The 23521-nt window shown below is 47.6% G+C and overlaps 1 protein-coding gene and 1 non-coding gene across 6 annotated transcripts in view; one reads left to right on the top strand and one right to left on the bottom strand.

Annotated features, from left to right (window-relative positions):
* The window catches only part of WDR37 (WD repeat domain 37), a 56050-nt gene extending 33147 nt beyond the window's left edge, over positions 1–22903 (top strand). For 3 of the 5 annotated variants that reach the window (XM_036841646.1, XM_036841645.1, XM_036841649.1), the window contains 5 exons: positions 4340–4580; positions 5734–5875; positions 16796–16930; positions 17385–17499; positions 20408–22903. In XM_036841646.1, the coding sequence (XP_036697541.1) occupies positions 4340–4580; positions 5734–5875; positions 16796–16930; positions 17385–17499; positions 20408–20539 (765 nt within the window). In that variant the 3' untranslated portion in view covers positions 20540–22903. The remainder of the gene's footprint in view (positions 1–4339; positions 4581–5733; positions 5876–16795; positions 16931–17384; positions 17500–20407) is intronic. The other 2 variants (XM_036841648.1, XM_036841647.1) reach the window with 1 other exon arrangement.
* TRNAW-CCA lies at positions 10164–10236 on the bottom strand. Its single transcript has one exon. It is a non-coding gene; the product is annotated as a tRNA-Trp (tRNA).
* Positions 22904–23521: the final 618 nt, after the last annotated feature.

The following is a 23521-nucleotide window of genomic DNA, read 5'->3' as shown; positions in this document are numbered from 1 at the left end:
TTGTCTGGTTTTGGTATGAGGGTGATGGTGGCCTCATAGAATGAGTTTGGGAGTGTTCCTCCTTCTGCAATTTTTTGGAAGAGTTTGAGAAGGATGGGTGTTAGCTCTTCTCTAAATGTTTGATAGAATTCACCTGTGAAGCCATCTGGTCCTGGGCTTTTGTTTGTTGGAAGATTTTTAATCACAGTTTCAATTTCAGGGCTTGTGATTGGCCTGTTCATATTTTCTATTTTTTCCTGGTTCAGTCTTGGAAGGTTATACCTTTCTAAGAATTTGTCTGTTTCTTCCAGGTTGTCCATCTTATTGGCATAGAGTTGCTTGTAGTAGTCTCTTAGGGTGCTTTGTATTTGTGCGGTGTCTGTTGTAATGTCTCCTTTTTCATTTCTAATTTTATTGATTTGAGTCCTCTCACTCTTTTTCTTGATGAGTCTGGCTAATGGTTTATCAATTTTATTTATCTTCTCAAAGAACCAGCTTTTAGTTGTATTGATCTTAGCTATTGTTTTCTTTGTTTCTATTTCATTTATTTCTGCTCTGATCTTTATGATTTCTTTCCTTCTGCTAACTTTGGGTTTTGTTTGTTCTTCTTTCTCTAGTTCCTTTAGGTGTAAGGTTGGATTGTTTACTTGAGATTTTTCTTGTTTTTTGAGGTAGGCTTGTATAGCTATAAACTTCCCTCTTAGAACTGCTTTTGCTGCATCCCATAGGTTTTGGATCGTCGTGTTTTCGTTGTCATTTGTCTCTAGGTACTTTTTGATTTCCTCTTTGATCTCTTCAGTGATCTCTTGGTTATTTAGTAACGTATTGTTTAGCCTCCATGTGTTTGTGTTTTTTATGTTTTTTATCTCATAGCATTGTGGTCAGAAAAGATGCTTGATATGATTTCAATTTTGTTAAATTTACTGAGGCTTGATTTGTGACCCAACATGTGATCTATCCTGGAGAATGTTCTGTGCGCACTTGAGAAGAAAGTGTATTCTGCTGTTTTTGGATGGAATGTCCTATTAATATCAGTTAAATCTATCTGGTCTGTTGTGTCATTTAAAGCTTGTGTTTCCTTGTTAATTTTCAGTTTGGATGATCTGTCCATTGGTGTAAGTGAGGTGTTAAGATCCCCCACTATTATTGTGTTACTGTCGATTTCCCCTTTTATAGCTGTTAGCAATTGCCTTATGTACTGAGGTGCTCCTATGTTGGGTACATATATATTTATAATTGTTATATTTTCTTCTTGGATTGATCCCTTGATCATTATGTAGTGGCCTTCCTTGTCTCTTTTAACATTCTTTATTTTAAAGTCTATTTTATCTGATATGAGTATTGCTACTCCAGCTTTCTTTTGATTTCCATTTGCATGGAATATCTCTTTCCATCCCCTCACTTTCAGTCTGAATGTGTCCCTAGGTCTGAAGTGGGTCTCTTGTAGACAGCATATATATGGGTCTTGTTTTTGTATCCATTCAGCAAGCCTGTGTCTTTTGGTTGGAGCATTTAATCCATTCACGTTTAACGTAATTATCGATATGTATGTTCCTATGACCATTTTCTTAATTGTTTTGGGTTTGTTTTTGTAGGTCCTTTTCTTCTCTTGTGTTTCCCACTTAGAGAAGTTCCTTTAGCATTTGTTGTAGAGCTGGTTTGGTGGTGCTGAATTCTCTTAGCTTTTGCTTGTCTGTAAAGCTTTTGATTTCTCCATCGAATCTGAATGAGATCCTTGCCAGGTAGAGTAATCTTGGTTGTAGGGTCTTCCCTTTCATCACTTTAAGTATATCATGCCACTCCCTTCTGGCTTGTAGAGTTTCTGCTGAGAAGTCAGTTGTTAACCTTATGTGAGTTCCTTTGTATGTTATTTGTCGTTTTTCCCTTGCTGCTTTCAATAATTTTTCTTTGTCTTTAATTTTTGCCAATTTGATTACTATGTGTCTCAGTGTGTTTGTCCTTGGGTTTATCCTGTATGGGACTCTCTGCATTTCCTGGACTTGGGTGGCTATTTCCTTTCCCATGTTAGGGAAGTTTTCGACTATAATCTCTTCAAATATTTTCTCTGGTCCTTTCTCTCTCTCTTCTCCTTCTGGGACCCCTATAATGCGAATGTTGTTGCATTTAATGTTGTCCCAGAGGTCTCTTAGGCTGTCTTCATTTCTTTTCATTCTTCTTTCTTTATTCTGTTCCACAGCAGTGAATTCCACCATTCTGTCTTCCAGGTCACTTATCCGTTCTTCTGCTCAGTTATTCTACTATTGATTCCTTCTAGTGTATTTTTCATTTCAGTTATTGTTTCTGGAAGTTTGCCCATCTGCACTTCATTTAGTTGTTTTTCTAGGGTTTTATCTTGTTTCTTCATCTGGTACATAGCCCTCTGACTTTTCATCTTGTCTTTCTTTCTGTGAATGTCTCATGTGGGTAAAGTTTCAATGTTTGTAACAAAAGAGGGTTGCATGTTGAGAAGAATGAATCCACAGGCTTAAACCACACACCCCTCGGTTACATGCTTGCTTGTCCTGTAGGATACAGATGCACCTTCTTTGGATAATCATGCGGGGTCTTAGTTATCCTTTTTGGTGACTTGATCTTCCTAGTTTTTGTTTAGGGCGGCTCTTTGCTGTGGAGTCTACACGTGTTCAGCCCTTCCCTGTGCTGCTCCAGCGGGGGGAAGTTTCGCCAGGCAGAGGGCGCTGAGTGATTTCATGTAGTCGAGCAAACGTTAGGTTTCCATTTACGTTTTGGCTGTAATTGTTAGAGGATTATAGTAATCTTCCAGTTTTCATATCTCTGCCTGTGAATATTCCTTTACTTTTTCTCTTTTTAAACCTTTTAAATGTTGTTCTATTTAGAGATGGGTTAAGTAATTAATGAATTCCAGTAATGAGTAAGAATGAGTTTTCTTTAGGTAAGTGGTCTTAACAATTCATTTTTAATTCAGTGTATTATGTATTTTATTTTAACACAGATTTTTCCCTCGTGGAATTTCCAAACTGTCAAGTGCTGTGCTTAATGCACGTGTTCACTCAAGAAACAGTGAGCACTGGGGGAGGACAGGGCAGAGATGAGCATGAGGACTGATGCTCAAGAAGTTCAGGAGATGAGTTTACATTGTATGGATTTCTTCTTCTAAATAGAATTTAAAAAGCACCAATTTTGGCAGAGGGATTATTACATATAATACTTAGATTAAAAAACTTAATAGTTTATTTAGAATGTAAGGTTGACTATTTTCTTTAGGATTTTGTTTGCGTTGGATGCAGGGACTTTTCTTGCTTGAAAGTTGCTGCCTCAGGACTTGGGGGTTCCCTGGGGGCCCCAGCTTGAATTTGAGATGCACCTGAGGTGTGGTCGGTGCCGGGACCACTCCGTGATCTGCCACGAAAGGAAGACCAGGTGGCGCTCCCTCATTACTGCCCAGCCTGAGCCTTGTGCTTGGATGGGCAGCACTGGTTTTCTTAAGCTTTGCTGGCCAGTCTTGGCTCAGGTCACATCCCTCTACTGTGTTTGTACACATGACATACATCCCTGCGCTGTGTGTGTCCATGTGTGTGTATGCACGACATGTATTTCCATACCTATGACATCTGCTCCCATACCCATGTGTGTGCACTTGTGCCCACGTGTGTGTCTGCCCCCCGCTGGCCCATACGCTCTGTGAGGCGGGGCCCCAGGCCCGCATCACCTCCTACACGAGTTCCACGTGGACACGCCAGGCAGCGGCCACCTCCCCTTCTCTGCTGTGTGACCAGCATGTGGTCTGGCACCGTGTAAGCACCTGATAAATATTTGTTGAATGAATACACAGTATTTTCTTAAAGACCTGAAGCCTAGGGTGACTATTAGGGTTTTTTTTTATCCTTAGCTTTTGACAAAAGATTATTGATAATGTAGGAAAATAAAGTGAACTCTCATGTCTATTAACATAGCAGTAGAATTCTAAACGTGTTTTAAATAGGCTTCTGAGACCTGAATGTTCCTTTTTTTTATTGTGACAAATTATTGATTTTCAATTGTGTTTAGTTTTATTACATTTCTCCTAATCTGTGATGAAAACTTAAAATGTTGAAAATCATTTTATTTTCCCCCCCCTTATTGGTTAGTGGAAATGAACTGTAGCTCATTTGATGGTGTAGCTACCTCATTTTTTCTTCTTACGTTTGGCCCAGGGTTTTAGCCAAGTAGGAGATGGTGAAGTTGATACACAGTCACTGAGCACCACTTAGTACCAGACACCCACTGGTGTTGGTCGTAATGGTGGTTAAGTCCTAGAAGGACAGACAGTAACAGTGCGATTGTGCAGCCGTGTCTGGCAGGCTCAGCATTCCCAGGGAACCGCCTCTCTGCTCTCCCCCAGCAGCAGCTCTGTGGCGAGGACGAGGTGGAGTGCTCCGACAAGGACGAGCCTGATGCAGACGCGGACGCATCCAGCGACTGTCCCACCATCCGGGCGCCACTGACATCTCTTAAGAGCCACCAGGGAGTGGTCATAGCCGCCGACTGGCTGGTTGGGGGCAAGCAGGCGGTGACGGCCTCGTGGGACAGAACGGCGAACCTGTATGACGTGGAGACGTCGGAACTTGTTCACTCCCTGACAGGTGTGCAGGCACTGCATTCCCAGTCGTGTGCAGACAACATCTCGTCTAGAAGGACTGTTGGTTCTCTTGGTGCAGCTGTGATTTTCAGAGCTCCTTTATGATTAATAGAGCTGTTGGCAGTTAAATTTATCTTATCTTTGGGGGGGTTAATTGCATCTAGATACATGCAGTATCTAGATATTTGAATGTGGTTGTTGTATTAGTTTTCTTTTGCTTTGTAACAAATTTCCACACGCTTAATGTCTTGAAATAACATGAATTTATCACATTGTGCCCCTGGGTTAGGAGTTCTGGGCACATGCTTGCTGACCCTCTAGTTCTCAGGGTGTCATGGGTGGAGTGAAGGTGTTGGTGGGGGCTGTGCTCTCACCTGAGACCTGGGGTCCTCTTACTGCCGTTGGGAGGATTCCTTTTCTTGTGGCCCGTGACTGAGATCCCGTCTTCCTGCCTGTTGTCAGCTGGGGGCAGTTCTCAGCATCCAGAGGCTGCCCTCAGTCTCCTGTGGCCACTCCAGAGGCATCTCACCATGTGCTGTTGGCTTTCTTCCAGGCCAGCAGGAGAGCATCTCTGCCGGGACCCTTTGGGAGGGTCCACCTGACTAGGTCAGGCCCATCCAGGACAATCTTTCTTTTGATTAACTCAAAGCCATGTGATTTGGGGGCCTTAGTTATATCTGCAAAATCTGTTTTGCTTTATAATGTACCAAGATCACCAGAGCATTTGCAGGTTCTGCCCAAACACAAGGGCAGGAATCCTGCAGGGTGTGTACTAGGGCTGGGCATCTCTGGGCTGTCTCAGAGCTCTGCCCATCACAGGCCTTTGTGCGTGTTTATCGGTGAGTGCCTTTCCTCATTGAGTGATAAAGGTTGTGTTCTACCGAGCACTCCACCTATGTATTATTAGAGGTTATTCTGCAAGTGCGGAATTTGGAACTGTACTTATTTACACACTCGGCCTGTTGGAGATCTGCCCGACCTTCCAGCCATCGGGGTCAGGAGTGTCCCACCCACACTTGTCCTGCTCTTCCAAATGCACGAGGGGAATGGACACAGGTCCCACCTCGACCCCACACACCGTTCCCTCGACTCCTCTTACCGGCAGCATAGCAGGGGCCTGCCTCCCTGTGACCGTCTGCCCTTCGTCTCTGTCGCAGGGCACGATCAGGAGCTGACGCACTGCTGCACACACCCGACCCAGCGGCTGGTGGTGACCTCCTCCCGCGACACGACTTTCCGTCTGTGGGACTTCAGGGACCCTTCCATCCACTCCGTGAATGTTTTCCAGGGCCATACGGAGTGAGTCTCAGTCGCTTAGATGTCTCTTTTTAACTATTCGAGAAAGAAGTTTGGCAGGTAGATGTTAAGACTCAGTTCTTATTTTAATTTTCAGTGTTAATTTCCGACTCCACCGTTTTTCAGAATGGCTACTCTTTCCCAAAACACTTAGCTTCATTTTGGAAGATTTCACTGATGTCCCCTCCTGAAACTGGAGGCGGGCAGGAGGTGGGGGAGGGCCAGGAAATGCTCGGGTCGTGGCGTGAACATCAGAGCAGTTCCCTGCCCCTCCTCGTCCTCGTGCTGGGCTCATTCTTGTCTAGTCTTGACATCACGCGTGTTCGCAGGGCTGTTGCGGGAGAGTCCCCACGTCCCACCCTCTGTCTGGTGGGCAGAGCTGCATCCCGACAGCTTGCCCCCCACATGCTTGTTCTCACCCCGTGTGACCTTCCCAGTGAGTGATGCCCAGCCTCCCAGCTCCTCGGCCTGCAGCCTGGCCCTCTCCCGGCGGCCCCATGCAGCCCCCAGTGGCACTCCTGTCACCCGCAGCTCCCGACCATGTCCTGTCACCTGCCCCCGCTGTCCCGCAGGGTCCCTCCTGTACGGCAGCGCATCCGTGAAGGCCGGATCGCGGCCATATCAGCAAACGCTTCTTGGCAGATGAACCTGCTTGTCGGCTGCTTCAGTCCGATTTTCTGTCTTTGTCATACAGTCCTGTAAACGAATCCATTTTCTGTGTTTAATGTTAGGTACTAAGTTTTAGATTTAATATTCAGAATTAATAAATGTTCAAAAGGAAGCCAGGACAATGTTCTTCCGGAACCTCGAGGTCGAGAGTTGGTGTGTACAGCCCCAGTGCCTGCCCAGCCGAGTGTGGGCTTCAGTGGGAAGGCCCTCGTCTGCCGGAGGGGCGTGCTTCTGCCAGGGGGACCCCGGGCTCCCCCAAGCCCCTACCTCCTGGGGCCGGTCCTGTTTGTGGAGGGGGGACCCTGCTGGGGTGCCCAGGGGCCCAGGAGCAGTTGCTCTTCCCTGCTTTTCAGGCAAGTCACTCAGGGCCCAGGGAGCAGAAGGGACCGTTTGGTCAGTGCGCTGGACAAGCCAGGACTCTGCCCGCACAGCCCTACTCCTTAGTCCGCACGTCTTTTTTCCAAGTTTCTCATTCTAAAAGTTTAAGCATAACATAAAAGTTGAAAGAATAGTCAGCAAATCCCTAATTACCCTTCTCCTAGAATCACCCATTTTTGTTTCTCCACATTTGCCTCTGTCTCTGCAGACACATGTGCAAAGGGCTGGATGTACAGCACGCACTCGTACTTTCTTTGGCTGAGCCTGTGTTTTTGAGAATAAGGACATTCTCTCTCAATATCATGGTATCGTTTCCACCTGAGAAAAATAAAAAACAGCCTGTGACAGCATCTGACATCCAGCCTATGTTCACATTTATCCCTGTTGTCTCCAGAGAATCTTTTGTTTCTTTAAAGTTTAATTGAGATTCATTCATTACGTTTAGATACTATGTTCCTTGGTCTCTCTTAATCTGGGGCAGTTCCACACATTTTGTTATCGTTATTTTTTGTGACGTCAAGTTTGTGTGTGGAATGCAAGCCAGTCTCTTGTGGAACGTGCACCCTCTGCATTTCTTCTGCGGCTTCCTTTCTGCCGGAAGTCTCATAGCCACTGCTGTGTGTGCCGTGTCCCGCCCATCACTGCACGACTGGGGCCGCTGGCCTGGACCACAGGTACTGTCTGCCAGGTGTCCCCACAGCCGTGAGGGTTGACACGTTGAGGTGACCTTCCACCCAGTGAAAGGTCTCAGCGACCTTCCACCCAGTGAAAGGTCTGATGTCATCGAGGGTCCTTGCCTGAATCAGTTATTCCTTTGAGAGTTGGGAAGGGATGGTTTTGCTGATTCTGTCCTTTCTTCTGCCTGCGTAAGCTGGCACTTTATTCACTGGCATGGTTGAGAGTTAATGCAACCTCGCGGACCCTCCTACTCAAGGGTGATGGGCCTTTGTGGCCGTGAGTATGAGCGATGCTCAGGCTGTGCCAGATTCACCGCCGAGCGCCCCGTGGCTCCTCTTCCACAAGACCCTCACTCGGCCAACTCGCCGCCCTGGCCCAGCAGGCGTCTGTCCAGACTCGCCCTGCGCCGTCCACCCCAGTCTCCTCACTGAGCTGGCCCTGCTGCTGGTCCTGGACCGAGCAGAATCTGGCCGGAGATCCTGGGCGGGTGGAGGAGTCTCGCATGGAGGACAGGCAGTCTGTCTTGTGGCGCACGGGCCTCTGCCCTGTACGCTTGAGCCTCCTCTGCCGCACGGGGTAGGGTAGGCCTGTTGGGGGCAGAATCCAGGAGGCTCCCCTGGTGAGTGCGGAGCACGGTGAGGACTCGGTGAGTCCTGACAGCCTCCTCCCCGTCTGTGGGTAAACCGAAGCAGGGTCCTCAAGATTGCCGGACTCTGAATTTGGTTCCAGGGAGCTCTGTCTCCGTGTTATTTGAAGGGTCTTTTGGTCACATTCTATTTTCAGTTGCTCTATTTAACTTCTGAAAGTTTTTATTTTTGTTTTGCACAAAAAGCCAAGAACTTACTTGTCTTACTGGGAGTCGATGGAGGAGCCTGGTGTAGCTTTGAGAGCATGGTAGCAGTGGCCTGTTCCCACCTGTCTTCTCTGACTGTGGAGGGTAGCAAGTACTGTATCATGTTTAAAATACCTGTTTAATTGTTGGTCTGTTTTTGCAGCTGGTGGGTGTGTAAAACGATGGCTGTTTTGGAGAGAGATACTTACGAGGAGTGTAACCGGGGATGAAGGACTTATTTCCAGTGTGTGACACAGTTTCTTAGGTTTGTTTTTTCTAATGGGATCAGGAGTGGCTTAGAGTTGACAGGATGCTGGGTCCGCCCCTGGGGACCTCTCCCAACCCCGAATTGAGACGTCGGTTCATGCTTGCGTTCACTTTTACTACGAGGACTCGGGAGCTTTTGGATGGTAATAGAATATACGTAAAGTACCGCTCTTAGAGTATTTACGTTTTTTCTTGCTCTGTTAGGATGAGCTAGCATATTTCGTTGATGTGTAGATACAAACATCAATTTTAAAAAGTTCTCTCTTTGGTACTAATTTCCTGCAGTAAGTGTCAGAGAAAGGGAATCTTTACCTTTTTTCAATCCTTCGTGAATTGGTGGGCCCGGTGAGGGGCTGGCTTTTGTGTTTCCCGTCGACTTCACGGTTGCGGCTGCACTGGGCCCCGCAGGCCTTGCAGAGGCCCCAGGCCGCGTGGTCAGCAGGTGGGGCTGCAGGCTGTTCTGGAACCACCATCCCACGTTACATCAGCTGCAAGCCTCTGGGAATGACTGCAGTTTGGAAAAGCAGGAAGTGAGACATTTTACAGGCTTTCAGCTAAGGACTCTTCCTAGTCCCTGACTTGACTGCTGCCTTTTTGTGTCTGACATGGTTCTTCTGGGGTCGAGCCATATGACACATGGTACCCACGGAATGTACTCCCTTTGCACGGGGATGTAAGTGTGGACCCACCAAAAGGCGTCCGTTATCAAAACCAGAGTAGAGGGAGTGCTGTTCACTTTGATCACTCGCAGCTCCGGGTCTCCTGCCTCCCCTCACATCTGTAGGGATGCCCATGACCCCCCGTGCTTGTCCGCATCTGTCCCCCGGCCCCAGGGTTGGCCGTCCTGCCTGCACTTCCAGCCAGAGACAGTTGAGATGTCCTCTCGGGAGTTCACTTCAATGCCTGCAGAGCTTGCTCCTGGGCTGGGAGGTGACTGAGTTTTTTGGGATGGTTTTCTTGATCCTTTTAACCCGATTCTTTTCTGAACATTAAAAGCAACACTCAGAAGTGCTGTTCTCAGGAGCGTTGCTGTTCTTTCCTTGTGTCGCCCTAAAAAGTCCACGTGGAATGTTTTCAGTGGATCATCACTTAAACAGAGGCTGTATTTCTTAAAATTATGTGACCACATATTTCACATTACTATGATGTGGAACACACTTTGGAAAAGCCTATCTTAGGGCATATTTTCATTTATAGGAACTCAGCACAAATTCTTTAGTAAAGAATGTTAGACTCTCACATCTTTCATAATGTGAATAATTCACTTACCTATATGGGTAATTTGAATTTTCTGTGTTGGGTTTTCTTAAGGCAAGATGTAGCGGTATAGGCTTCAACATTACGGCTTAGTTCTGCAGTCCAGTTTCTCTGGGAGCTGGGAGAGAGTTTATTTTTCCCTTTTCATTTTCTCTTACCAGGTCTTCGTTACTGGGTGCGGGATCTTTAGTTGCGGCACGTGGGATCTAATTCCCTGACCAGGGATCGAACCTGGGCCCCCTGCTTTGGGAGCACGGAGTCTTAACCACTGGACCACCAGGGAAGTCCCCTATGCCTTTTTGAGAAAGTAGGGTTTGAGATGTTACGCTTCACTGTAAGATAAAAATCTGTAGCCAAATGGGTCGCCTTGAGATTTGTGCTGCATTATTTTTGCTGGGTAGAGAGAGAACTCCCAGATGGAAGGTCTGTTTTAAGGTTTTCCTCATAAATTTTTAGAAAAGACAAAAAATGAGCCCTTTTCTTTTTTGGTATGTTATGTTTATTTTCATTCTGTATTTTAACATAACAGGATTTACTTAGTGGAATTGGGGGGCTGTATTATTGGACTAGCTTTTAGTGGCCCAAGGTGTACCAATTTGCATGAAAAGTAATTTTAGAAACCTTATATAACAAACTGTTTTCCTAATAGTGGGAATTGTAGTGTGTACTGTTCTTGGAAATAATAGATATGTTTAAGTGGAAAAATTTGGAATGTCACAGGAGTTTCAACTCTTGGCAGTTTCTGTCTCATGTATTTCTGTCATCAGCTGGAATTGAAATCCAGTGCTTTTTATCTGAAATGAGCTAAATCCTTATGTATTCATGTGTTTTCCACCTGACAGTGTAACTCGGGGAGTGAGCCACTTCAAGACAGCCTGGTGGGGACAGTACCTCGGCTCCTCTGCGTACCTTGCGTGCAATCCGTGGGGCTGGACTTTGACCTTGTGGGCTGTGGGTACAGAGACGTTCCTGCAAGTGGCTCTACTATAATAAAACCTATACTTAGGTTAAAACCACTGCTGCTCTTGAGAGATGCCCGTGTAGACTGTCCTCTAAAGCAGGGGTCCCCAACCCCTGGGCCACAAACCGGTATGGGTCCACGGCCTGTTGGAAACCGGGCCACACAGCAGGAGGTGAGCGGGGGACAAGCAAAGCTTCATCTGCTGCTCCCCATCGCTCACACTACTACCTGAACCATCGCTCCCGTTACCACCTGAACAAACCTGCCCCCCTCCCCACCCCGTGGAAAAATTGTCTTCCACGTAACTGGTCCCTGGTGCCAAAAAGGTTGGGGACCGCTGCTGTAAAGGGAGGCTCCTGATCCCTCTCCTCCCAGCACCGCTGCCTCCTGTGGAGCTTGGTAGAGTCGTCACCCCCCCTGTTTTTTAGATTCATTTTCTTTTGTTACAATTGCTATTAAAAGGGACTGACAGTTGAGGCAGTCACTGGTCATTAAGCTTCCCCCGTGGGTGGCCGATGACTCCAGTCTGTACCCAGCTGACAGTATTTACACGTGCGAATAAATTCTGGCATTGAAAATATCTGAAATTAGCTCAGCACGGGTAAAATATCTGAGAATGCAAAGTTTTTTGTTTCTTTCTTTTTTGCCTTGATTCTTTTCATATGATTGTAACTTCATCCCCCAAATGTGAACTTAGGTACTTTCTTGCCTAAAGAAAATAAGACATGACATCTAACAAAAACTTTTTTTAAAAAAGTTTAGAGATTATAATGATTGCTTTAAAGTTACGACATTTTCATATGCTTCTCTTGCCAGATACCCAGAGATCTAAATTCTAGATCATATGCTTACGAAGGTGAAAGTAGCTTTGAATTTTGTGTCGTGCTGTTGACAGTTTTCTTTCTGCTAAGTTTTAAAGAGAAAAAGTGTTTTGACAGTGTGAAACTTTTAACTGGGTGGTGGTTCGATTTAACTGTTGAATTCTGTGCTTGGTCAGCGACACAGCGTGTGTGCAGGCCTGTGCTGGAGGCGGGGGGCAGGTAGAGGTGGTTGGCAGACCTCTGCGCTGGTCTGAGACTCTGTCATTCCTGGTCATGGTCTTCAGCCCTCGTCCGTGATGAGGAGGAGGAACAGGGATAGCAATGACTGCTGGAGGAAGGAGAGGCCCGGGGCACCACAGGGGCCTCAGAACTCGAACCTGAACTCCCCCCAGTTTACAGCCCCTTCCCCACCTGCCTGGGAGTCTGCCTCTGTCTTCTGTTTGCTTGGGTAGATTGAAAACAGTTTCATTTGGGGAAGTGTAGAGACTTATGTAATTTCTGGCAATAGATGGTTGATATCTGAGGTTACCATCAAACCAAGGCTGACAGCGTGAACTCCCCATAAATTGCCCCGTTTCTGATTTTCTCAGCTCTGTTCGCTCAAAGACTGCTCAGATTCCTAGAGACTGGAGTGGCAGCCGTGGTCTCAGAAATGTGATCTGACCGCAGTGGTTATGAATCAGTGGATGTTTGTCTTGTCGTGGAAATGGGCAGAGGGCATGAGTGGTGGTGCGCGGCAGCTGCCGGGTGGGCGCGTGCACCTCGCACACGTGGGCACTGTGTGGAAAGATCTTGGGAGTGTCTCTGTGTCAGCGGCTGAGGAGCCACCTCCTTCCTGCTCGCTCACCTTGGCTTTAGAGGTAGGTAGTGGATATACAGTAATTTAATTACTGATCCCTGGTGATACATTTAAAAGTTGTTTGAAATTCAAGAGATAGTTTTGAAAAGTAAGAGGAGATTTAATATTTCTCCATTTATCCTTTTTAAATTCCTCATTGAAGAAGGGCTGATTAGTAACTAATAAAAATAAGGACTTAAGGAAATTAGTACATTTAAATGCCTCTTTGTTGTGAGCTGATTGCTTCACTTTTCGTTGAGGTGACCCAGAGCAGCATCGTCAGGTTATTCACACAGATGGACACCTTCCCGACTGCGTCGTTACAGCCTCACTGAGACCTACACGAGGCACGTCTGGACCTGACACAGGTGTTGGCAGGACCCCCTGAGCGACGGCGAGCAGTGAGCAGAGTGGGGAGGGGGCAGCTGCCGGGCAGAGCCTGGCTTTGGGAGGTGGTAGTGACGGCGGGAGGTTAGTCTTGGCTTACGTTACACACACACACACGCATATGTATCTGCACACACATCACGGTCTGTGCAGCCTGTAACACTTCTGGACAGACATGTTTACATGTGCATGTATATGTTTCTGCACACACGTCATACTCCGTGCAGCCTGTGTCACTTCTGTTGGGAACTCCACGCGGTTCTGAGGCACATTTGCACACGACCTCGGGCTGTCAGGACCCTCCAGCACCTGTTGTCCAGCGTTAGGGGAGTCACCCCACGCTCTGGTGGGAGAGACGCTTCGGGTGGACTCCTCATTATACCAGTGAAGGAGAGGTGCCTTCCCAGCCCCGGGACCATCCCCACAGACCCAGGCTGGGCCCGCTGGCTCCAACTGTGCAATTTAGGGCCAATCTACTAACATATTTGAGAGTAAAAATCTTGTAGTTCCTAATATATTTGTGACTTTTATCTTATGAATAGGGCTTGTTTATATCATTACTTTCAAAACTTACGAACAGATGTTTTCCTTTTGGAAGATTTAAAAAATAAACCTTTGAAATTCTTTACTTCCAAATTTTTATGCACAGAATCACGTCACATTGATACTGGGACATTGGCTGTTAATTGATGAGGATGTAAGCAGATAAACTCTTGGACTCAGAAAACCAGGGGATGGAGCGTTAAAAAACTTGAGGGAGATCACTCCCCCCCTCATTTAAGTGGAATACGTTCCTCTCAGATTTCTTTAAATTATTGATATAATTGCAGCATTCAAATCTGACTTATGGTTGACTGTTACATTGTTTAGTAAGAATGAAATCATGACCAGGTTTCACAGAAAGGAAATCAGAGTCTTGACCCTTGATACTGCTAGTGTGAAGTTATTGTATCAACCTTACTGATTATAACTTCTCTGTAATCATTTTAAATCAGGTTGTGTGGACCTGTCATCTTTGAATAATCTGTGGAAAAGGTTCTTATTAATTCGGTTAATAAAATGCTGAGGAGAATTTAGCCTAGTAATAGCAGTGCTGTTTTGACTCCCCCCTTGGAGCCCCTCTCTGTGGCCATGGTGGGCACGTCCCCAGAGCTCTGGCATGGGTGCCGTTGGTAGGAGTGTTGGTGTTAGGACAGCGCCCAGCCCTGCAGTGCACCTGTGTCCTCCGCCAGCGTGGGCTGTGGGGACGTTGTCATGCACCCCTCTGTTGTGTGTTCTCTTGTGGGAAGTGGGACCTGGCACGCGGGAGGTGTGCAGTCTGTCGAGGAAGCAGTTCTGTGGTTCAGACCCGTCGCGAGGTGAGTTGGGAAACTCTCGACTGACCCTGGAGAGGGCGGCTGGGAGAGAAAATAACAAGTGAGACCGAGGCCCTGCACGCTATGTGCGTTCCCTGCTTTCTTCCAGGAGCAGTTGGACTTTAAATCCTGAAAACTTAAGTGTGATGCAAAACTGACTTTTCCTTTGAATGTTTTTTATCTCAGGGTCTGCTTTTTTGGGAGCCGGCCCTCAAGGACTCTCCAGAAGTGTGTTTCATTTGGAGATGAGTTTTCTATTTCTCATTCAGGCATCAGAGATCTTGAAACACAGGAGACGTGAGTCTCTAACTTCTGAAGAGCACTCCTGATCGGAAGGGCAGTGCTCTCTGAGATCCTGGGTGTTGCCGAAGACTTGTTACTCTGTGGGATGTTTAGCTTGGAAGGCACAGCTTGGAAGCCAGTGGTCAGGAAGGAAGGCGGTGGCCCGACCCCCTGCAAGCAGCACCAGTCACAACGGGTCTCCTGTGTGTGGGTGCGGAAAGGCGTTCTGGTCCGTGTGTCATGTCACATCTGTGGGACTGCACTTCACGTGCCCTGCCGCGATCCTAAGCAGGCAAGAGCCACCCGATGCCTCCTGGGGTCTCCTCAAAGGTGGAAGAGCCACAAAGGTTCAGCCTGGGTCCCTGTTTCTGGAGCGCTTGCTCCTCTGGCTTGTACTTCAGGTGGGAAAGTGTCACTTTGCTCCGTCGGAAGCTATGTCCTAAGAATTAGAGGTAGGAGCCCTGCAGATGGTGCCCAACGGGGAGCCAGAGGAGTCGTTGCCTCCGTGTCTCCCAGGCTGGCATTTTCCACATCATGTATTTCCTTACTTTGCTGGAAAATTTCGGCAGATTGTTACACAAAGCAGCCGTGTTTCTGTGTGGTGGGGGGACAGCTGTCAGTCCTAAAGAGCAGCGCGAGCTCTCTGGGCGCTCTGTTGATTGAGGCCCATGGAGGGAGCAGAACATTCCAGGCTGCGCAGCGTGTGTGGTGAGTAGGTGCCGCGCCGTCAGCTGGAGGCACACACTCGGCTGCTCTTGGCAGCAAGATAAATGAGGCAGTGGGAGCTTGGCGGAGCCAAGCCTTCCCACCCGCCCCTGAGGGACGTGCGTCGGAGGGGCCTTTAGAAGGATGGCCTCACTGGCTTCTCCCTTTGATGCCCTACAATACCTGTCAGGGTCGTGATTTATTGAAAACCTGACGTCTTTCAGCATTTCATTAACATAGAGTTAGACGAGCTTTTGTGGGGATTTTTTCCCACTAATTTAGCAGAATGTTAACTGAAATTTAACTTAGCCAAACCTCCTGAGGCCTCGAGTCCACAGGGAAATCACAGGCAGCAGAGGCATCTGCCCCCAGAGCCTGGCCAATGGCCAAGCTGCTCAGCGCTGTGCCTCGGCCCTAAGGGGCAGCAACACCTCGTTTCTGCTCAAGCCCTTACAGTGTCCTTGTTCTTCAGATGGGGAGTTCAGGTGGGTTATCAGGTTGCTGTTCAGGTTTACCCTCACTTCGCCTTTCTCCCTGTGGCGCACGTGGCCTTTGATTTTAACATAGTGCCCTCCAGGTCCATCCACGTTGTCAGAAGTGGCAGGATTTCATTCCTTTTCGTGGCTGAGTAACATTCCATTGTATATATATATATATACCACATCCTCTTTATCCATTCATCTGTTGATGGACACTTAGGTTGCTTCCATGTCCTGGCTATTGTAAATTATGCTGCTATGAACATTGGGGTGCATGTGTCTTTTTGAATTAGTGTTTCTGTTTTTTTCAGATAAATACCCAGGAGTGAAATTGCTGGATCACATGGTAGTTCTGTCTTTAATTGTTTGAGGAACTTCCGCACTGTTTTCCGTAGTGGCTTTACCAATTACATTCCCACCAACGGTGCACAAGGGTTCCCTTTTCTCCACATCCTCCCCAACGCTTATCTCTTGTCTTTTTGATGACAGCCATTCTAACAGGTGTGAGGTGATAGCTCATTGTGGTTTGATTTGTATTTCCCTGATGATTAATGATGTTGAGCAAATTTTCATGGGCCTATCGGCCATTTGTAAACCTTTCTTGGAGAAGTCTGTTCATATCTTTTTTAAAATTGGTTTTTGTTATTGTTGGAATGAAATTTTTTCCAGTGTTCTGATTAAATTGATTGAAAGTTGCAGTTGGGATGGATTTTTTTTTTAATCGTCTGCTGTATAGATTTTGGCAGGTTCTGTCTAATCTAGTCCATCTCTTCTGGGAGCCTTTCCTTGCTCCGTTGCCTGGAGAAGTTGAGGTTGAGTAGGAGAGGTCAGCTGTGCTCAGCTGCATGCCCTGCGGAGGTTTAGGTGGGAGGGCCAGTGAGCGGGGTACACGACTCGTAGCGTTCACATCTCCACCCACCTGCCAGGGCCTCTGGCAGCAAGAGCATGTGTCTGTTACGCAGTGTGGACGGGAACTTCCTGATGAGGTTCTGACCCTGTGTCCTTTATTTGCAGCACCGTGACCTCTGCCGTGTTCACCGTAGGAGATAACGTGGTCTCCGGCAGCGACGACCGCACCGTGAAGGTCTGGGACTTGAAGAACATGAGGTCCCCCATCGCGACCATCCGCACGGACTCTGCCATCAACAGGTGACGGCAGTGCTCCTCACATGAACCATTAGTGTGGCTTGAAGGGGGCCTTGTGGCTTGTGTCTGCTTCATGTAAATTTGTGTTTACTTGGTAGAGCCCTGGGAAAAGTGGTTTAGACTCCTGGGAAAATATTTTTTATTGATTCTCTAATGCATATCTAGTATTCTATAAATACTGAAACTTGGGTGTAAAGTCAGGTTGGTGTATTGAGCTTTGTAAGAATAAGAATGAGCCATTTATGGCCAAAGGTTACTGAGTAGTACATACGTGTAAGTTACATGTAAGTAACTTGGCCTGTTTCCTGATGCCCTAGGCAGATAATACCTGTGGTTTGCTGGTGTGATTTGCCTTGAAGTGTGAATAGTACGAAATCCCTTACTTCATCATAATCTATAAACTCAGAAACTTGTGCTGTCATTGTTTTGTATGTAACCTGACTTTATCTCTTTGTAGGATCAATGTGTGCGTTGGCCAAAAAATCATTGCCCTCCCCCACGACAACCGCCAGGTGAGGCTGTTTGACATGTCAGGCGTGCGGCTGGCGAGGCTCCCACGCAGCAGTCGGCAGGTATGTGCTGGGGCCGAGTCTGTTCACAGGGAGCCTGGGGTCCCAGGCCTAGCATCACTGATGGATGGGAACTCCCAGCCAGTCTGGGCGTGTCCAGTGCTCCAATAGCCCTTCACAATAGAGAGAAATTAATTCTAACAGTGTATTTTATTTAACCAAATGTATCCAAAATAACATAATTTCAACATATAGTCAATAGAAAAATATTCACGATTTTTACATTCATTTTCTTACTAAGTCTTTGGTTGCTGGGTTTCCATTGGAAGTACTTAGTCTGTATTTGGAGTGCATAAAATTGAAAGCTAGAAACATTGCCTGATACCTGAGCTGAGCAGTAGCTTTTAAGTTTAAACTGAGATAATCAGTCTTTCAGTTCCTGGTCTCCCAGCTGTGTTTCAGAACTCCCTGGGCACAGCAGCTGAACTCGCCGCCAGGCAGGCGTGTGCCGTTGTCCTGTGGGGGGCAGTGGTCGTGGGTCCTGGAGGCACCTTTCCGTGGCGGTCGTGTCTCCATTTAGATGCACTTTCTCGTGAGGCAGGGGTCGCTCCTGGTTCAACTCGGACCGCGCAGTGCAGGAACCGGTCTCGCTGGGGGGCCTGGGGCTCCGCAGCACCAGCTCAGACCTGCTGAGTCAGCATATCAGGGCTGGGTGCACCTGGGAACCTGAGCAAGTCCAAGTTCAGGGCCCAGTCTCAGCGCCAGTGGGCAGCAGGTGGAGCTATAGTGGACGAAGCTCCTGCTTTCGGGCAGCACCTACAGGCTCTGCTCCGTGGAGCTCACACACACCCACTCTCTCCCCGGCTTCCTTTGGCCTTTTCTGCATTCACAGTGGAAGCTGTGTGGTGGGTCAGCCAGTCCCTTGTTGTTTCCAACAGGGTCTGTGCCTGACCCTGCAGTCAGTGTGTCTGTACCCCTAGTCTCCTCCGCTGCTCCTCGGCCTTGTCCTGGGCAAAACCTCGCAGCGGTTGCTGAGCCGCGGGCCCAGGGCGGTTTTGGAGGCAGATGGGCAGGTAGATTGGTAGATAGGGAAGACACCTCTGCTCTAAGTGGCACCAGCTTCCCAGAGGTCCTCTGTCCTTCAGACAAAGCCATGTCTTCCCTTTTGCAGCTCTTACGTGTACCGTCCCAAGTTAGTTATGGAGCTTTGTTTTCTTTGAGTGCACTTCATAGACAAACTACTCACGAAATTAGACTAACTCAGGAAAGCTTCACCACCCCAACAAAGCCATGAATTGCTTGTCCAGGCAGCTTCACGTTTGCGAACTGCTGGGTATCACTGGCGCAGCACCTAAGCTGCACCTTAACCAGATAGGATTCTCTCTCTTAGGTGGGCCTCAGTGTTAAATAGAACAGCTGTACAGCATGTGAGGTCTGCATTCTGACCCAGGAGCCCAGGTCCCTTCATGGCTTTGAGAATCTTCTTCCTCAAGAAAGAGGGAGTTCCAAGCAGTTCTTCGTGGTACTAATTCCATGGAGACAGTTTCATTTTTAATTGTCTGTAAACATTCAGCCTTGTAGGAATTGTAGAATTCGGTTGTGCTTGAATTAATTTCCTCCTAAAGTGGTAGGTGAAATAGATTTATTTATTTATTTAGCTTTTTTTTTTTTTTTGGCTGCGTTGGGTCTTCGTTGCTGTGCACGGGCTTTCTCTAGTTGTGGCGAGCGGGGGCTACTCTTCGTTGCGGTGCACGGGCTTCTCGTTGCAGTGGTTTCTCTTGTTGCAGAGCACGGGCTTCAGTAGTTGCAGCACGGGGGCTCAGTAGTTGTGGCTTGCGGGCTCTAGAGCGCAGGCTCAGTAGTTGTGGCTTACAGGCTTAGTTGCTCCATGGCATGTGGGATCTTCCCGGACCAGGGCTCGAACCCATGTCCCCTGGATTGGCAGGCAGATTCTTAACCACCGCGCCACCAGGGAAGTCCCGAGAGTTTCTTTTACTTATAGAATTTCTGTCAGCTTTTCTGAATCCTACCTCTTGTACCTGTTGTATGATATTATAGTAACATGTTAGTGTATGTATCTGCTATAAACTTTCCAAGTTATCTGCAATATTTTTTCCAACATTCTGATATTTAACTGAATTCCTGAAGGTGGCGGGAATCTACTTGAAAGGTCATCTATTTTATCCTTGTTTTATTTGGCACCAAAGGTATATTTCTAGCTCCTTTATTACCTGAGCCGATTATTTATTAAAGTGGTATTTGGGGTCTTTGAGTGAATTTTATTTACTGTTTCCCACATGTCACCCAGCCTCATTTATTCATTAAAAATTTCCAAAGTGACCATTTATGTATTCTTCCTGTTGACTGTGATCTGACTCCTTTTTTTTTTTTAATAAATTTTTTTATTTATCTATTTATTTTTGGCTGCATTGGGTCTTTGTTGCTGCACATGGCCTTCTCTAGTTGCAGCGAGCGGGGGCCACTCTTTGTTGCGGTGCACGGGCTTCTCATTGCAGTGGCTTCTCTTGTCGCGGAGCTCGGGCTCTAGGTGCACGGGCTTCAGTAGTTGTGGCTCGTGGGCTCAGTAGTTGTGGATCATGGGCTCCAGAGCACAGGCTCAGTGGTTGTGGCTCACGGGCTTAGTTGCTCCGCGGCATGTGGGGTCTTCCTGGACCAGGGCTTGAACCCGTGTCCCCTGCATTGGCAGGCAGATTCTTAACCACTGCGCCACCAGGGAAGCCCTGACTCCTTTTCTTGAAGAAAGAATTCTGAGGCGCTGGTGAGCCTCACTGAGTTCATCCATGTTCCAACCCCTCATTTCATGGAGGCTTCTCCACCAGCAACACAGGAGGTGTCACTTGGACTAATTGTGTTCACGGCTCTCATTTCCGTTGGGTCGCTTGGGCGTGTGTGGTTCATCTGGTCCTGCTTGGGGAGCCCTGCTCTGACTGTGCTGTGTGCTTGGTCGCAGGGCCACAGGAGGATGGTGTGTGGCTCGGCCTGGAGCGAGGACCATCCCGTGTGCAACCTGTTCACCTGCGGCTTTGACCGGCAGGCCATCGGCTGGAACATCAATATCCCAGCACTGCTGCAGGAGAAGTGAGGGCACCGCTCTGAGGCTCCTCGGCAGCCAGGGACTGCGACTGCCGGCTCGCCTGGCGCTGGGGAGCCGTTGCTGTGGGTGGTGGATGCTGAGCGGGAGGTGTGTGCTCTCTCCAAGCTGTACCCAGCCTGCATGAAGCGTCCAGAGTGGCCCCTGTTGTTTATTTCTGTGTTGTGTGTGTTGGCATCACGGGCCGTAGAGGTGGAGCCCCTCCCGCGGCTGTTGGTGTTGAGTCCCTGGGTGTGTTGGGGTGACAGGAGGGCGTGGTGTCTGCGCAAGTGAAACATGAACCCTGTTCTCACTGGGAGGTGTCAGTGGTTTCCACGTTTCTGGAACTATGATCCGCTTCTGCCTTGTCCTGGCAGGAGCGAGCAGGGACCTCACGCTCAGGTCTGCGTGGGGTTCCAGCGTGTGTTAACTCAGCTTCACGTCTGTGTTCTGTTACAGTTCTGTAAAGTCAACTTGGATTTTAGAAGTTAAAAAAAAAAAAAAGCATAGAATGTTGAATTTGCAACATTTGGATAGTTTATTTTGAAAAGAAAGAGTTTCTGCTCTTTTTATAGAAAATCATTTCAGTCTCCTGAAGTCTCATGCTAGCAAATTCTAAAATGTAATGATTCTAATCACTGATTCCAGGTATTAAGCAAAATTTAAAGCACTTTAGTTTATAGCTATGGTTATAAACAGTTTTTAGAAGTTTCAAATGACTTGTCCATTGAATGTGACTTGACCTTTTTAGAAGGCCCTGCTACCTGAAAACAAACCTTATTTATTTTCTACACCTTGGGTTTGCATGTTTCCAAGTGGGTTCACTTTCTGGGTGGTATTTGAGAGCCAATAATGCAAATAAATGAGTACTACCTCAAAAGCAAAGTATTTGGAAAACTTGGGGTGTCACTGTTACCTGGTTCATGCACTTTTTGATCTAGAGCTGGAACATGAGTTCGTTCAGAAGGCAGGAGAGGCCAGCGCAGCCCACGTACCTGAAGAGGAAAGGCTCCTTCCTCACTAGCTGCCAGCTCCCAGGCGGCAGGTGGCTCTCGGTGCCCCCTCTACCAGGGAGTCTGTCAGTCTCGCCTTCTTGGGACTTTCTACTTGGTGTTCGTGAGCCATGTTTCTTGTTGAGTTACAGTCTGATAACGAGACATCTCAGTGCCCCTCTCACATATGTAACCCTTGGAGGCCAGTGCTGGGACAGGCACCGGAGGGTGACATTGGAAACTATCGTGATGACCCAGTCCTGGTCACCGCTTCCGTTTTGTGGTGTCGCGGGCAGAGCGTCCCTAGAGATGGCGCCTCGCCCATGGCTCCTTCGCCTCAGGGCCTGCGGTAGACCATCTCAGGCCTCTTGCCCTGGGTCATCGGGTCTGGTTCTGAGATGACTCCTGGCCGGGTAGGAGGGTGGGGCCAGGAAGAACCAGAGCGAGGGACAGACAGCAAGAGTTTTAGGGCAGCTTTATAACAACAGCAGCTCAAGAGCTGGTTGTTAGAGTCTGACGTTCCCCAACGCCAGGGTCAGGACGGCGCAGGCTGCCGCCTGCCCTTCTGGGGTCTCCACAGCAGGGCTGTCCGCACATGCCGGCTCCTCTTCTGCTTCACTCTCACGTCTGAGTGTCTTAGAATTACTTTTGGAAACGTTGGGAAATGTCTGCAGGTCGCTAAGCCAGGTTTAAGAACCAGATCTCTGCTGGATTAAAAAATTGGAAGCATGTAAACATATGTGTGTGCGGCCACGTGGCCTGTGCAGACGAGGCTCCACTCGCAGCCATGTCTCCCTTGCCCCCTTCCCGTTCTTCCCCAGGGCTTGGCCCTTCTCAGGAGCAGGACCCGCCACCATGGCTGAGAGGGACGTGTTCAGGCATCGTGAAGGAGATGGGGGTAGTGAGTGTGTGTGTGTGCACGTGTGAGTGTCCGCGGGTTTGTGCATGTGTGTGCCTGAAATGAAGTCGTGTGACCAGCTGCCTTGACCATATCTGAAATGGTGTTTAGAAGTGGAATTGGTTTTGTCCATGTGCCGACATGTCCAGAATTTCATTTAATAACAGAAAGAGATGGGTGGTTACTGAAAACCGTGTTGATGGAGAATTTCATGAGAGGTATGTTGTTGGATGAAGGGGCGCCCTTTCTCAACCACTGCACATCAGCTTATGCAGAGCCAAAATTCTGTACCTGTTTTGGAATCTGAAGAATCCTATGTAAGTCATCTGTTGCTTAAATCTGTGAAAAAAGTTTCTTTTGGGGAGAAGGTGTGCATTTATCAGTGTTGTGTAGAAGCAGTTGTTTTTGTTGTGTTGATGTAATTGTTTTTAAGTGTTCAGTGTCTTCAATGCAGTATGAAATTCATTAAAAATCCATGTTCTGTAACTGCTGTTGTAAAAGTGTTGTTATTAGGAGTCTCTTTTTTTTTATTATTTTGCCTTTTTTCATGTTTTTGCTTTGGTAAAGCATTGTTAATGGCTATTGAACATCACAATGATGTAGAAGGTAAACAAATTAATTATAGTATTGCCCACTTAAAAAGTTTTAATTTTAGACTTAAAAGCTCAATTGTGTTATATTTTCTATCTGTTATACTATAATTTAATGATCCACATTACACTTCTCCATTCCTGCATCACCACCCCAAAATTTCTGAAGGGAGTTAACAATTTGACAAAATACAGGCATTTGTCAAAGTTCCTCAGAGTTTCATAAGACGCTTGTCCTGTTCTTACTACAGTTAAGCTTGTTTGAAAGTTGGAAAAAAAATTGCGGTAACAGAATGTAGGCCTCTTTTCCATGGGAGAATGCAAAGTAGGATTGGCTGCAGCCGCCTGTTCACCGTTCTGTTCTCACCCATGTGGATGGAGCCGTGCCTGTGCTGGGAGCCCTGGCAGGTGGCAGGGCTCTGCCCGGTGTTTCTTGCCTGCCCCAGCCCTGCCTTGGACCAGGAGGCCTCGCTGCCCACCTTGCATGGGCCTCGGGGGCACGTTCAGTCCCCAG

Source organism: Balaenoptera musculus, chromosome 2 (assembly GCF_009873245.2).
Source record: "Balaenoptera musculus isolate JJ_BM4_2016_0621 chromosome 2, mBalMus1.pri.v3, whole genome shotgun sequence".
NCBI classification, from domain to species: domain Eukaryota; kingdom Metazoa; phylum Chordata; class Mammalia; order Artiodactyla; family Balaenopteridae; genus Balaenoptera; species Balaenoptera musculus.
The sequence above is the reverse complement of the archived record's forward strand: the minus strand, read 5'-3'. Positions and strand labels throughout refer to the sequence as shown.